Source organism: Aethalodelphis obliquidens, unplaced genomic scaffold, assembly GCF_003676395.1.
Source record: "Aethalodelphis obliquidens isolate GAN/ISIS:26980383/991018 unplaced genomic scaffold, ASM367639v1 scaffold48, whole genome shotgun sequence".
Lineage (NCBI taxonomy): Eukaryota > Metazoa > Chordata > Mammalia > Artiodactyla > Delphinidae > Aethalodelphis > Aethalodelphis obliquidens.
In genome coordinates, this window is record NW_020837992.1 from 2,592,477 (window position 1) to 2,606,897 (window position 14,421).

The 14,421-nt window shown below is 51.9% G+C and overlaps 1 protein-coding gene across 1 annotated transcript; it reads right to left on the bottom strand.

The window, feature by feature from the left end:
• Nucleotides 1-5,931: 5,931 nt before the first annotated feature.
• SLC45A3 (solute carrier family 45 member 3) lies at nucleotides 5,932-13,491 on the bottom strand. Its single transcript, XM_027082763.1, has 4 exons — nucleotides 12,424-13,491; nucleotides 10,823-11,608; nucleotides 9,862-10,127; nucleotides 5,932-7,707 (listed from the first exon to the last, which is right to left on the bottom strand). The coding sequence occupies exons 1-4, from the start codon at nucleotides 12,593-12,595 to the stop codon at nucleotides 7,270-7,272; spliced, it is 1,662 nt and encodes a 553-aa protein (XP_026938564.1). The 5' UTR covers nucleotides 12,596-13,491; the 3' UTR covers nucleotides 5,932-7,269.
• Between the last annotated feature and the right edge of the window lie 930 nt (nucleotides 13,492-14,421).

Genomic DNA, 14,421 nt, shown 5'->3' on the forward strand with positions numbered 1-14,421 from the left:
TCTCCACGTCACTGGGAGAAATCGTGCCAGATGGTGAGGTGGTCTCAGGGTGCGGGCGGCTGCTCACTGGCGGACCCACATCTTGCTTCCCTGGAGCCCGCTTCCTCTCCAGGATGGAGGCCCCTCAGCGGGCAGGAGGCTGCTCCCAGTCTGCTTCCTCACAGCCCCATCTGAGCTGCCAGTGATCGAGTCTTCAGTGCCACAGCCCCAGGGCACACATAGAGTCCAGCATATAGGGAGATAGACAAATATTATTTGATGGAAGGAGGGAAGGAGAGAGCATTAACTGGGGACTATAAAGTGCTAAACAGTGTCCTGGGGAGGGAAACACAGGGCAGGGAACTGTGGAGCACGGAAGTCTAGAGCTGTGTCTGTAGAGATGGTCCATTAACCCCCTCATTGTACACATAGTAGAATGACTTGGTTTTTTTGTTTGTTTTTTTAAATTAATTTATTTATTTTTGGCTGCGTTGGGTCTTCCTTGCTGCGTGCGGGCTTTCTCTAGTTGCGGTGAGCGGGGGCTACTCTTCGTTGCGGTGCGTGGGCTTCTCATTGCGGTGGCTTCTCTTGTTGCGGAGCACGGGCTCTAGGCACGCGGGCTTCAGTAGTTGTGGCTCACACGCTCTAGAGCGCAGGCTCAGTAGTTGTGGCACAGGGGCTTCGTTGCTCCGCGGCATGTGGGATCTTCCCGGACCAGGGCTTGAATCCATGTCCCCTGCATTGGCAGGCAGATTCTTAACCACTGAGCCACCAGGGAAGCCCTAAAATGACTTGTTGAAGGTCAAATGCTAGGAAGGGGCAGACTGAGGTCAAGTGACCTGGTCGCCAGGGCACACCAAGCAACCTCCTAACGTGTGTGGAGATCTAGTGACAGTGTTGGATGTCAGAAAGTTCCTACTCTGAACCGCCCTCCAGCCAACAGTGACAAAACTGCCAGGCTGCTGTACTCAAATCTGATTCTGGAAAGCAAGGGCTTTTTCCACAGCTGCACAAGAAGTAACCCGAGATCCAAGCTGCCCGCCATGGGATGTTTCCACCCCTACTCTTCCTGCTCTCCTTTCTCACTGTAACCGGCTCTGCAGGGAGAGGCACCCAGGCCAGAAAGGAAGACCCATGAATGTACAAAGATGGAGTACTGCCCATCTAACCCCATTCCAACCCCCCTTTCTCCAATTCCTGGGCTCAGACCACAAGCCAGGACCCAGGGCTCCATCCCCCTCTGGGAGATGGGCAGGATCCAGCATGATGAGGCCAGAGAGCCTTCCTCTCTCCACCACAAAAAAATCATTTTACCTTCTCTAAACTCTGTTAGTATCTTTGGTTCATGTTCTGAATTTTCCACGTACATCCCACCTGATACATCTATGAACATTTGATTCATCCATGCTTATTCCTTTCCACCTAAATTAAATTTTCCTTAAGGGCACTGGCCAGGTTGCACTTGTCTGAGACCCCACATGAAAAGGACTCTGTAAATGTTATTTGTGACGTCTTTGAGCTTACTTGCAGTTTCCTCCTCCTTTCCAGAGTCCCCTTTCTTCCTGCTTCTTTCCTCCCCTTCTGTACTTCTTAGCAAGTTGGTGTTTCTGTGAAGAATGTAGTTTAAAACTGAGGAACTACCATTGTAAATCAACTATACTCCAATATTAAAAAAAACAAAACTGAGGTGCTACCAACACAAGGCCTCACAGCCTGTGAGCTGGCTTAGCTGGTCCCCAATATTGAAAACTTGTGCTAGAAAAGGCCCTCTGAAGTTAACTGCATCAAAGAGAGTGAAATACTTAGGAACAAACCTAACCACAGAGGTAAAGGACTTGTACTTGGAAAACTATGACGAAAGAAACTGAAGACAACAAACAGATGAAAAGATATACTGTGATCAGGATTGGAAGAATTAACATTGTTAAAATGACCATACTGGGGCTTCCCTGGTGGCGCAGTGGTTGAGAGTCCGCCTGCCGATGCAGGGGACGCGGGTTCGTGCCCCGGTCCAGGAAGATCCCACATGCCGCGGAGCAACTAAGCCTGTGCGCCACAACTACTGAGCCTGCGCTCTAGAGCCCCTCCTCCACAACAAGAGAAGCCACTGCAACGAGATGCCCGTGTACCACAACAAAGAGTAGCCCCCGCTCGCCGCAACTAGAGAAAGACCGTGTGCAGCAACGAAGACCCAATGCAGCCAAAAATTTTAAAAAGTATTTAATTAAAAAAAAACACACACAGTGAGATATCACCTCACACCAGTCAGAATGGCTATTATTAAAAAGACAACAAACAACAAGTATTGGTAAGGATGTGGAGAAAAGGGAATCCTAGTATATTGTTGGGGATGTAAATTGGTGCACGCACTATGGAAAACAGTATGGAGGTTCCTCAAAAAATTAAAAATAGAACTGTCATATGATCCAGCAATTTCACTTCTTGGTATTTACCTGAAGATGACAAAAACACTTGAATTACTGATTTTGAATTAAAAGATGTATGCACTCCAAGGTGCATTGCAGCATTATTTATAGTAGCCAAGATATGGAAGCAACCTAAGTGTCCATCAATAGAGGAATGGATAAAGAAGATGTGGTGGGAATTCCCTGGCAGTCCAGTGGTTAGGACTCCACGCTTTCACTGCCAAGGGCCCGGGTTTGATCCCTGTTCAGGGAACTAAAATCCTACAAGCCATGCAGTACAGCTCCACACACACACACAAAAAGAAGATATGGTATACATGTACATATGTGCATGCACTCACACACACGCATGCACACACACACACACCCCACTAGAATGTTACTCAGCCATAAAATAAAAAAGAAATCTTGCCATTTGTGACAACATGGATGGCTCTAGAGGGTATTATGCTAAGTGAAATATCAGACAGGGAAAGACAAACACTGCATGATCTCACTTATACGTGGAATCTAAAAAACAAAACAAAACAAAACCAGACTCACAGACACAGAGAACGATGGATGGTTACAAGAAGGGAAAGGGGGCCAGGGGACAGCCGAAACAGCTGAAGGGGATTAAGAGGTACAAATCTCCAGTTATATAATAAATAAGTCATGAGTATGTAATATACAGCATAAGGAATATGGTCAATAACATTGTAATAGCTTTGTATGGGGACAGATGGTCACTAGCCTTATTGGGGTGATCACTGCATAATGTATGCAAATATCGAAGTATTATGTAGTACACTGGAACTAACATAATATTGTATGTCAACTATGTTTCAATTTTAAAAAAAGAAAGAAAAGAAAAGCCTCTCTGAGCCCAAGTTTCCTGTTCCCTAATGATTCCCAGTCTCCTTTTGTGTATTCTGAAACAGGTTGCCCAAGTGTTCATTCTCTCTCCCTTGGATCAGGAGAAAGAATGAACATGGCTTCTGGGCCAGGTTCTACGTTCTGGTGGCACAGACAGGCTGACATTAATTACTGACTGGTGGTTCTTTTTGCTTCTTCTCACACATACACACATACATGCTGAAAGCCTTGGGCCAGGCCTTCAGCTCTGTTTCAGTGTGGTAGAAATTAGATACAGAAGTAAAATACATATGTATGTAGATATATAAACATATATAATCTATAATCCTGAACTTGAATTGGAAATATCAGCAGAAACTCACCATGTATTTACATTAAAAAATTTTTTCCTAGCTTTGTCCACTGAAAAGACCTACAACAAATGATCAACCTAGTAACAAGTACTCCCAATGCCGATATTATGGTCTCCATGGGAAAAAACCTTTTTCCATAAAAAGCAATCAGAGACCCTTAGAGAAAACAGCTCATTCCAGGTCTATGGCAAGAAATATACAAGATGAGCCAGGGCATCTAGTCATGCTAGAAAGCAAAGCAGCGTTCAAAGACCACTTAGAAGTTTGTCAAAAGGACTCAAAGAAATCAACTTGAAGAGGCTCCCACTGGCCAAAGATGGGAAAAATTTGAACATGAATAGCAAATGCAAAGGATTGAAACATATCACATATGTTTAAACACATGAATACATAATGACATTAAAGGGAAAAACCTCTGTCATCACTAGGAGTTAACCAATTCATTATTTTGAAAACTGGTAAATATAAGGAAAGAGTCCAGCATTTGTTTAGGAAATAAAAGAATATCATAATTTTCCAATGCCTATGAAAAAATGGATCTAAGATATCAATGTTACTAACATCAAAAAAGGAAGACAAGCGGACAATACATATTCCCTTCTATGGAGGTACACAAACCTATTAAGTATTCTTGCAAAAACAAAAAAAACAAATCTGAATAGGTCTCTGACTATAATTACCAAAATAGAAGAGCAATTACAGAAAATAGAAGGGCAATAAAAACATGTGAAATATCACTACAGGGATGCAATCGGCAAAATCCAGATGATCTATAGGACAAACAATCTCGTTCCCTTAACAAATGAATTGCAAAGAAAAAGATTAAAATTGAGGAGGTACCTGTGGATTACAAGAGATTTAAGAGACACATCAACCAACTGCAACATAAGGAACTTATTTCAGTTTGAACAAAAACTATACAAAAAAATGTATGAGACAGGGAAATGTGAACACTGACTGGATATTTGATTATACTAAGGAATTTTTTTTTTGGTCTGATAATAGCAAAGTGACTATGTGTTTTTTTTTTAAAATAAGTGCTTATATTTTTGAAATACATCCTGAAATATTTAGGGATGGAATATGATACCTGGAATTTCTTCAAAATTATGTAGGAGTGTACAGAGGTATTAAGTTAAACATTTAAAGGCCTGTGTCCCTCTGATGGGACAATCAAGTCTGAATCTAACCAAGCCTCTAGATCTTATTACCAGATTATGGGGGGAAAGGGGGGAAGAAGGAACATTTTAAATAACACTGAGGATACAGTCAGCCAAACATAGAATGTAAACAATTTTGTAGGAAAAATGGCTGTTTCTTCACCAATGAATGGCATTTAAAAAAAAAAGAGGGAAACTGTTAGAGATTAAGAGAAACCCAAGAAGCATAACCACTAAATGCAAATTAATAGTTGTTTTTCTTCGATCTTGATTTGAACAAACCAGCTGTAAAAAGACATTTTCAAGGCAATTGGGGAAAAATGCACATGGGCTGGGTAACTGATGATAAGGAATTACTGTTTGTTGAATATATTCATGGTATTGTGATCAAGTTGTTTAAAAGTCCTATTTCTTAAAGATACATTCTGAAGTATTTTCAGGTGAAGTGAAATTGTATCTGCCATATGCTTTAAAAATACCCCCCGGGGGGGCGGGTAAGGGTGGGGGAGGGAAAATAGAGGAAATAAAAATGGCAGAATGTTAATAAATGTTGAAGTTGGGTTCATTATCACCAGGCTCATTTCTTGTGTATGTTTGAAAACTAATAGAAAGTTAAACAAAACAGAACATTTTAAAAATAAAGCTAGTCCTTGCCTAGGGTGTTAACTATACTGACCACTTGAATTTAAGGGACAGGAAGGCCGGTGAAGTTTGGAGGGATGAGGAAACGGCAAGGCTGAGAAGACTGAACTTGACCTGAGCCCGGCAGGAAGGGTGAAGGAGGTGGGAAAGGGTGGGAACCGAGGCACAGTGGTGTCGAATCCTCACCCATTCATGCCAGGGGTTTCCTATTGCTGTGGTTGATAATGGGTGCTTGCTCCATCTCCTTGGCCACACCGCGAGCCATTTGAGAAGGAAAATGCCCCCACTCTCTATACTTCTTACTCTCCCGCCCTCTCCCTCACCCTCAAAGGGACGCCCCAATTCTGGGGAAGCACAGCCACACCCAATCGCCAAAGGACAAAAGAGTGTTGGTCTATGGCTCCACCTGCTGGTGGTGCTGGGAACTGAAGCTGCCAAAAAACGGTCCTGATGAGAAGGAAGCTGAGGATAATTTGAGATTTGGTCTTTTCCGCTCAGAAAAGACACAAAGACCAATTAAACATATAAGAAGGCTTTAATTTCATCACCATAAACATTATACTCTGATTGCTCACATACAGTATAAAATATTTACTCCACTAAATAAATAAGACATAACATTATTGCAAACGGCACTTAAAGCCCCCGGAGATAAGACCTCCTTAGCCCAGGCAGGGGGTGCTCCTGAGTTTCTGTGCTAGATTCCCCAAGCACAGATATGCCCTGGGGGCTGAGACGGATAAAGGTTCAAGGAGCCACACTCTGTGCTTCTGGTCCTAAAACAGCCCCAAGGAGAGGGCTGTGGAGCCAGTGGGGAAAGGTGGGGTTGGGCAGCTCCTTCATCAGCCCAGTCCTAGAGGGAGCAGAGGGGAGCTGGGGGGGACGGCAGGGCCAAGAGGGGAGGTGAGGCTACGGAGGCTGCTGAGACCTGAAGCCCCACCCTTCACATTTCCCCAGCCCTCCCCGCCTTGGGTAACAGGATTTGGGATATCAGTTGGGGTAAGCAGAGCTTCCAGGCTCAGGGTTAGGCAGTTCTGGGGCCAGACCAATCACTCCAGGAGAAGGAGATTCTGACAATTCTCAGCCCAATAACCAATCGTCTCAGGGGACCTAGTCATTAGGGATCTCATCCTACCCAACCCCTAAACACATCGATTCCCCTTCTACTTAAATAAATAAGTTAATTATTTAAAAACCCGTGTCCCTGTGATGGCAACACAGGGGCCAACAAGCCAAGTCCTAATAAAATGCAGGGGAGGGGGAACAGGAGAGAGGTGGCGCTGTGGGGTTAGGCAGCTTCCCTTCTCCCCTCGGGACCGCGTCCCCCAATAACTTTCATACTTTCAAATCCTGTAGAGGAGCCGTTTCACATCACAAACACCCATGCAAGAGCGACACTGGGAGAACCTATGGGATAAGAGGTCTTGGTTGCAGGAGACGAGGTGGCTGAGTTTACTCAGCTCCCCAAATCCCTTCTCTGGGTATTTCTCAACCAGGACACTAGCTGTTAACCCTGAGCCTGGGTGATCCCCCGGCAGAGTCCTGCATTCCAGTGCACAGAGTTAATTAAATGCCCTGCCCTTCTTTCCTTGTGGAAGTCCAGACTGAAGCCTGCTGGAGAGCTTCCAGTCAGCCAGCCCTAAAGACTGAGGAGAGGTGGGAGGGAAGAAGCCCCAGTCCCCTACTTGTGCAGCTATACACCTCACTGCCACAGGGCGGCAGCAGAGAGCCACACCACTTTGGCAGCAATAGAAACTGGAAGGCCAGCCCACAGCCCCACCGCCAACGGGGGACTGGAATAGGGAGAGCTGGGACCCAGTGAGGCAGGTCCTCCCTCAATGGGTTGGAAGTACTCTACACAGAGTATTTGGCCAAGTCGCTCTTGTCAAATACCACCTGTGTGACAAAGTAAATGGCAACCAGACCCAGACCTGCAGCCGACACCATATAGGCAGTGACAGACTGGCTGAGCTGAACAATGGAGCCCATAAACAGAGACGGGGCCACCTGGGACAGCAGGAAGGCACTGTCCAGGACGGCAAGGTCCAGGCAGATGCCTCGGCCCGGAACAACCCTGGCCTCCGGTGGCTCGCCCACCACTGCACGCATGGAGACATCGCAGGCAGAGGCCCCGCAGAGTGCAGGTGGAGGAGGGAGCAGGCCGCTGCCTCCAGCACCCGCGAGTCCATTGGGGAAGGGAGATCCGGCCTTAGGGCCCGGCGAGAAGCTGGTCATCAGGCTGTCCTCACTGGTACCACCTCCATCATCTCCGCGGTATTTGGGCAGGAAAACCTGGGAGGAGGGGAACACACAAGGACAGGTATGTACCCAAGCATGGGATCCCCCAACTAGGAGAACAGGCCCTGGCCTTTATCCCAGGGGCTAGAAGAAACCAGGCACGAGGCCTTAATGAAAATCGGGCAGCAGGTCAGAAAACTGAGCAGACCTTGCTTGGTCCGGGTCTAGTGAGGATTCTCCTCAGAAGGGGGGCAGGGGCCAGGAGGGGACATCTGAAACCAGAAGTCTAGGTCTCCTCTAGCCTCTCCTAGAATCAGTAAGTGACAGACAAACTCAGTACTGCAGGTTAGGAAGAGAACAGAACCCCAAGGAAAAGGAAAGACACAGAAGAATGAAGACAGGTGGGCAGAGAGACATGTCAGAGCAGAGGAACAAAGTTCAAAGGTGGGGCCCCAAAGGCCCCAAAGCCCCACACAGATGCTCCTAACCCTCCTCCTTCTGCCCCTACCAGCTCACTACTGGGACACCCTTGTCAACCTCCAGAGAGACCAGAGAGAGACGCTCCCTTCCCACTGTGGGTCCCAGGCCCAGGCTATAGTTGCTGCCCTACTGTGAGGTCTGCGGCCCCAGCCTGGGGCAGGGAGGGTCCTCAGACTCAGCCTAGAGGAAGCGAGGAACAGAGAGAATCGCCCTCTTCCCGACTCCCATGGTCCAGCTGTGCTGAGGCCGAAGCCTTCTTGTTCCCTCTCACTGTCTGCCTTGGATCAGTGTGACCTGCCCCTGCCCTGCCTGCAAGGTCCCAGAGCCGCCCTCCTATCTAAGGACGAGGCCAGAACTCATCTGACCGCTTTTCCAAGGCCCACTAGTGCCTAACACAGAGCTCTCAGGGTCAGCTGCGTGAGCGCTGGGAGCCACAGCAGAGCTCAAGCCTGACACCAGGGAATCCCAAGGCTCGTGGTGCAGCCAGAAGTGGACAAAGCAGACGTAGATGGGGTGCGGGGCCAACCATGCCTGGAACCTCACCTCCTGCCTGCCACCCCACAAAAGATCAGTGTGGCTGAAGGTTGGAGAGGCCCCTGGGGACAGACGTGTTCTCAGCCTGAAGGGAAGACCACCAGCTCGGCACGTTCCCTGGCACATGCCCAAGCCTGGCTTCTGGACACCAGCCCAACCAGGGCGGGAGAGCGTGGAGGAGAATGAAGGTTCTCAATGCACTGACAGGGGACTCAGGGACCAGCTTCCCCCAACCCAAAGCCCCACCTCCACCCCCACCCCAAAGCCCCACCTCCGCCCCCACCCCTGCAGCTACCTATTCGCTTAACCAGCCTCGCAGTTACCCCACCCATGTCCTACAAGGGGCAGACTATGTCTTTCCTACAGTCTAGAAGCCCTATGAAGCCAGGCTGCATCTCTTTTTCCTTGGGACGCCCCAACTTCTTGCCCTCTGGGCAGAGCTCTGCACCCAGGGCTGTAGCTCAGTGAGGCCAATGGAGACAACAAAGGTGACCACACAGCCTGGTCAGGAGGCTTCCCAGAGAAGGGGGCCCCTGGAGGGGCTGGTTAGTGTGGGGCTGAGCAGGAAGGAGGCCCCCCAACTTACACAGTGCCCAGGCGAGCGGTGTCAGGCGCATCAGGCTCAGAGATCCGCCATGGGGGCGGGGGGAGGGGACGAGGCAAAGGAGGGAGGCAGGAAAAGAAAAGAGAGAATTAAACAGAAAAGGAAGACAAACCGAAAGAGGGGAAGGGGCGGTAGGGAGCTTTCCCCATCTCCGAGACCAAAGCAAGGTTTGGGTCACTCACAAGGTCCCGCCCTGAATGAGAGGCGTGGCCCACACCAGACCTTTCCCACTCACTGGCTGCTGAAGCCGGGTGCCCCAGAGGTCATCTGATCCAGCCCCCTGCCTCTGCACAGAACAACTCAGCCCTGACTGAGGCCTTCTGCTAGGCTGATTCTTCAGGATTTCCAGAGAAGGATTTCACATTTCCTGCAATCATCCACTTTAAGTGCTTTATAGTCCTGACACCAGGAAGTCATTCCCAGAATCTAATCTACACCCTCCTTCCGCAGCCCAAGTCTCTGGCCCTGGGGCTACAACAGGCTTCCTCTCTGATCAAAGAATTCCTTCTCCAGCTTCTCTTGCCAGACACCGGTCCTGGGCTGGTCAGCTGCCCCTCCACCCCACTCCACTCAGCGGCCAGGGCGAGTACCTGCTTCTCCCGGTGGTAGAGGGACGCTAGCGTGTACGGCAGGATCTGCAGGGCAGAGAAGGTGAACCCAGTGAGGGCAGCTGAAGCGGTCACCACCACCACGCTGCGGGACAGGCACGTGGCGCCGGCAGCCACGGGGAAAGCCACAACGCTGGCCAGATAGACTGCCCGGGTGCCGAATCGCTGCACCAGCCGGTCCATGACCAGAGAGAAGAGCAGGGAGATAGCACACTGCAGGAACAGCCCCAGGCTGCCCATCCGGACCCCTGGAGTGGGGAGGGGGAAGAAGCCATCAGACAGTGGGTAGGGAAAAAGGACCCAATACCATGAGGGGGGAGGGGTGCTCAGAATCAGGAGCCACAGGCACCTGCTGCCCAAGACCTGCTATTTTCCGGAACTGCTCCCCAGCATCCCCCGCCCTGCCCATAGCAACGGGGGTGTAAGTTCTTCCACTACCTCAGGGAATGTGGCCAAAGCCACGGGCTAAGGGCAGAGGAAGATGTTCTAAGGGCTGGCTGTGCTCAGCCTGTCAGGAGACGTAGAGGGAACACAAAGACATTTCTGCTCCAAGATAGAATTCCAGACGCCTGAGCTGGAAGGGGCTGGCAAGGCGATTTGGAAAGTCAGTAGGGGAGCAAAGGGCACACTGAAGTTCGGGCCAGGCGAACCCAAGGCCCAGCTTCTGGACCTTAAACAAGCCCAGCCTCGTCCTCCATCAAGTTGGGGCAATGCCTGATCAAACTCCCCGATCAGCCCAAGGCCCTGCTGCGACTGCAGCAAAGCCACTCACTCCTTGAGCAGCTGCACACGCAGGCTGCACACGGGGCCATCGTCCTGATGGGGAAATCGGGGCCCAGTGCACAGCTTCCAGCCCAGGCACAGGCTGTGGGCATCTCCCTGCACCCGAACATCCACGGGAGGGCAGCTCCCACAACAGGGCCCCGGGCTGCCAAAGCCCTACCTTCATCATAGTGTCTCCGGGCCTCGGTGCCTGGCTCAGCCCTGGGCACACCCTGGTATAGCCCCTCGCCCACAAAGTCTGTGTAAAACAGTGTGAAGGTCATGAATGCCATCCAACTGCACAGCTCGGCCACGAAGAGTCGGCGTAGGGTGCGAGGCATGCGGCAACAGAGCTGGTGCAGCCGGGGAAAGAGGGCGCGCAGGTTCCAGAAAGCCAGGCGGGCGTGGCACGGGCAGCAGTGGGGTGGGACAGACGGGACCGACAGCCCTTCCACGGGCTCGGCTGGGCCCAGCGCTGCCTCCTCAGCCACAAACAGTGTGGCTGCCACGCACGTGAGGAAGATGAGGGCGAGCAGGCCGAAGAGGCACTCTTCCTGGGTGCCCAGGTAGGGGGCCAGGGCACTGGCATCCCAGTCGATGGCAGGCAGAAGGTAGCCCAGGCAGCCCCCCAGGCTGATCATGAAGGCGTAGACGGAGAACGCCTGGCGACAGTGGTCTGGGTCCCGGAAGAGGTCAGAGAGGAGGGCCTCCAGCGGCGTGAAGCACACCTGGCCACAGAAGTCCAGCAGCCCCACGCCCAGGATCAGCAGCGCCAGCTCCAGGGGCCTGGTGTCCGGGCACAGCAGCCCCGCCAGCCGGCCGGCCCTCGGGATGAGGAGGAGGCTCAGCAGGACGCCCAGGGACAGGGCCCAGATGAAGGGCCTCCGGCGACCATAGCGCCCACGCCAGTGGTCGCTGGCCGAGCCTAGGAGCGGGACCGAGACCAGACCCAGCACCGGACCGATGCCTGCAAGGAGGGCAAGTAGTATGAGCTGGAGGCTGGGGCCCAGAAGGGGCAGGGGGAAGGGTACCAACTGCCTCGAGAAGGGTGGAAATGATGATGATATCCCATGGAGGGCCCACTGTGTACGGGGGCTGTGCTGAGTACTTCACAGGACCCCAATTTACTGCTCACAACTAGGATCACTGGTGCCCCAACTGACCGGTGATCGCCGTGCACAGGCATGGTTTCAACGGGCAGTCGGACCCCAGAGCCTCTCATCCTGACAGAGCCCCCTCTTCCTGGGAGTCACATGATGGTGACATTTGCCCTCCGTGGCTTTTACAGAATTCGTCCGCAGTTAGGAGCCCAGCCCCTGCCCTAGCGGCAAGAAAGAGCCCTGGCGGTGGGGGCCGAGGGTGGTCCCGACCCTCCTAATCAGCAGCTAAGCTACCGTCCAGCAGCCTAAGTCACCTGACGGCTTATTAGCTTCCATCATCCTCTCTGTGAAATGGGTAACCTCAAAGCGTTGCTGCAGGAATTAAATGAGACCACAGATAGGAATTACAAAGGGCAGTTTCTCCAGTGTCTCCTGTGGGCCATGCATGGCGTAGGGACCAGAGATACAGAGGTCACCAGGGAACGTCCCTGTACCCTTCTGTTTCTCTCAGACCCCCTCAGCCCAGGGTCACCCCCTCCCCAGCCAGGCTGACCCACCAGGCTCAGGGACAGCAGGCAGCCACCTCTGCCTCCAAGCAGCTCTTTGGGCAGAGGCCCTGTCGCCCTACTTCCCCAGGGGACACATATCTGGAGCAGGAGGGAAGGAGGATGTAGGGACTCACCCAGCACCATGGTCATGAACTTCTCCTCTACCCCCACTTCCAACAGCAGGGGTGGCACGTAGGTGATACCCGCAGCCAGGCACACCTCCAGGCCGAAGGTCAGCAGGTTGACCAGCAGGAGCTGGGCTTTCCGATGCCGCAGCAGGCGGCTCACCCCCAGCCTCTGGACCATGATGCGCCAGGCGGGTAGGGCTCTGGCCTGTTCACACACTCCAGGACTGCTCCATCTCAGCCTTGCTCCAGACGCCTAGGCCTCTCCTCCTCGCTGCCACCGACCGCGTAGGACTCAGCCAGAAACCCATTTCTGCGGGCCCTCCGTGCAGGTCTAGTTTCTCAGCCATGCTAACCGCCTGTCTGTCGTCGTGGGGTGCCTCGGTGGGGACATAACTCAACACTCAGATCCTAAAAGAGCTGGGACAATCACACACACAGAGATTCCCGTGAATCTGATCTCCAGGATTTGCTCTGAATTCTGAATCTTGTTCACTCCCGGGCTGATGGTGTGGCCCTGCTACCCAGGTGTCACTCCCTACTGGCCAATCAGGAAGTGCATGTTAATACTAGCCTAAGGTTGACATATTCATAAGGTAAATATGATTTTTAAACCTCAGTACACTCCAGAGCCAACTAGATGTCAGTAATTCTCTGTTTTGGAATATCTTTGCAATTGCCCTTGTTTCCTAGTATTGAAGGAAAAAAAAAAAATCAAACCAACTGAATTCCCAGTTCCCGAGGCACTGTTTACCAAGGTGCCCCCTGGAGGCCCTCTGCCAGGCCTGGTTTGTTCGCTTTTCTCTCTCTACTTCCCAAAGCTGGGCTGTTCAATTCCCCTTCGTTAAGAGTCACACTTCCTCTTCCATACTACCTGGCCACAAGCCATGCTGCACCATAACTCCACCCCAAGGACGAGGGCAAGGAGGAAGACCAGAGAGGCTGTGGTTCGTCGGGTTGGGTTTTAACCTCTCACTGAAACCACTTAAAAAGCGCTCCCCAGGCTTCCCTGGTGGCGCAGTGGTTGAGAGTCCGCCTGCCGATGCAGGGGACACGGGTTCGTGCCCTGGTCTGGGAAGATCCCACATGCCGCGGAGCGGCTGGGCCTGTGAGCCATGGCCGCTGAGCCTGCGCGTCTGGAGCCTGTGCTGTGCAACGGGAGAGGCCACAACAGTGAGAGGCCCACGTACTGCAAAAAAAAAAAAAAAAAGCGCTCCCCGGGAAGAACCTAGGCCTGAAAACCTCTACCTTGAGTTTCTCTCCATGCTCAACGTCCATGGGGAGGACATATTCCCACACGCGCTGCTCAACTGTCAGGGGACAGTGGGACCGGTCCCAGGTTCCAGCCTCACAGGGGCATGAAACCGCACCACCTGGCGGCCACTGCGATGATGTCAGTGACCCCGGGGCAGACTTCCTCTCTCCCCACCTGGCTCCACTCTCAGCAGACGTCCCCACAGCCCTTCCTGCTAGGCCTCCTGTGCAGACACATCCCACCAGGGGAGTACCCACCCTGGGTCCTCCACCCACAGGCAGTGGGCCTCCAGGTCTTGCTTCCTGACTGTGGCACCCACTGCAGTCCGCTGTTTACAAGTGACCACAAAAGAGGGGAAATCAAGTCAGCTATGCAGAGAAGGTATAGAGGGTGGGGCCTAGTCCCCCAACCTGTCATCCATCCCATGGCGGCGTAGACGGGTGGACAGAGCTTCACGCCACTTATGGCCAGAGTCTGGAGTGCCTTCCCTGGCCTCACCGACTCAACCCCATTGACACTGTTGAAGAGCACTGCTCCTGTGCAAGGTTTACTGCCAAGGGCCTGGGCCCACCCGAGAGCCTTCCTGGAGCACCCTCGGCCCTCACTCATGCCCTCTTCCAATCTCAGCAGCTCATGACTTGGTGCTTCAACTTCTTTTATCGTTTCAAATATCACTAAGCCCCGCAGGGACTTTTGTGTTACGAAGCATGTTGTAGGTTGCTCTCTGAGCTGTGCCACAAAGGAAACAGACG

What these genes read in the sequence shown, in the direction of transcription:
- SLC45A3 (XM_027082763.1), bottom strand. Translation starts at nt 12,595, where the DNA reads ATGGTCCAGAGGCTGGGGGTGAGCCGCCTGCTGCGGCATCGGAAAGCC. An exon ending in GTTCATGACCATGGTGCTGG is followed by an intron (nt 11,609 to 12,423) that starts GTGAGTCCCTAC and finishes CCCTCCTTGCAG; the next exon opens with GCATCGGTCCGGTGCTGGGT. An exon ending in TCTACCACCGGGAGAAGCAG is followed by an intron (nt 7,708 to 9,861) that starts GTACTCGCCCTG and finishes CCCTCCTCCCAG; the next exon opens with GTTTTCCTGCCCAAATACCG.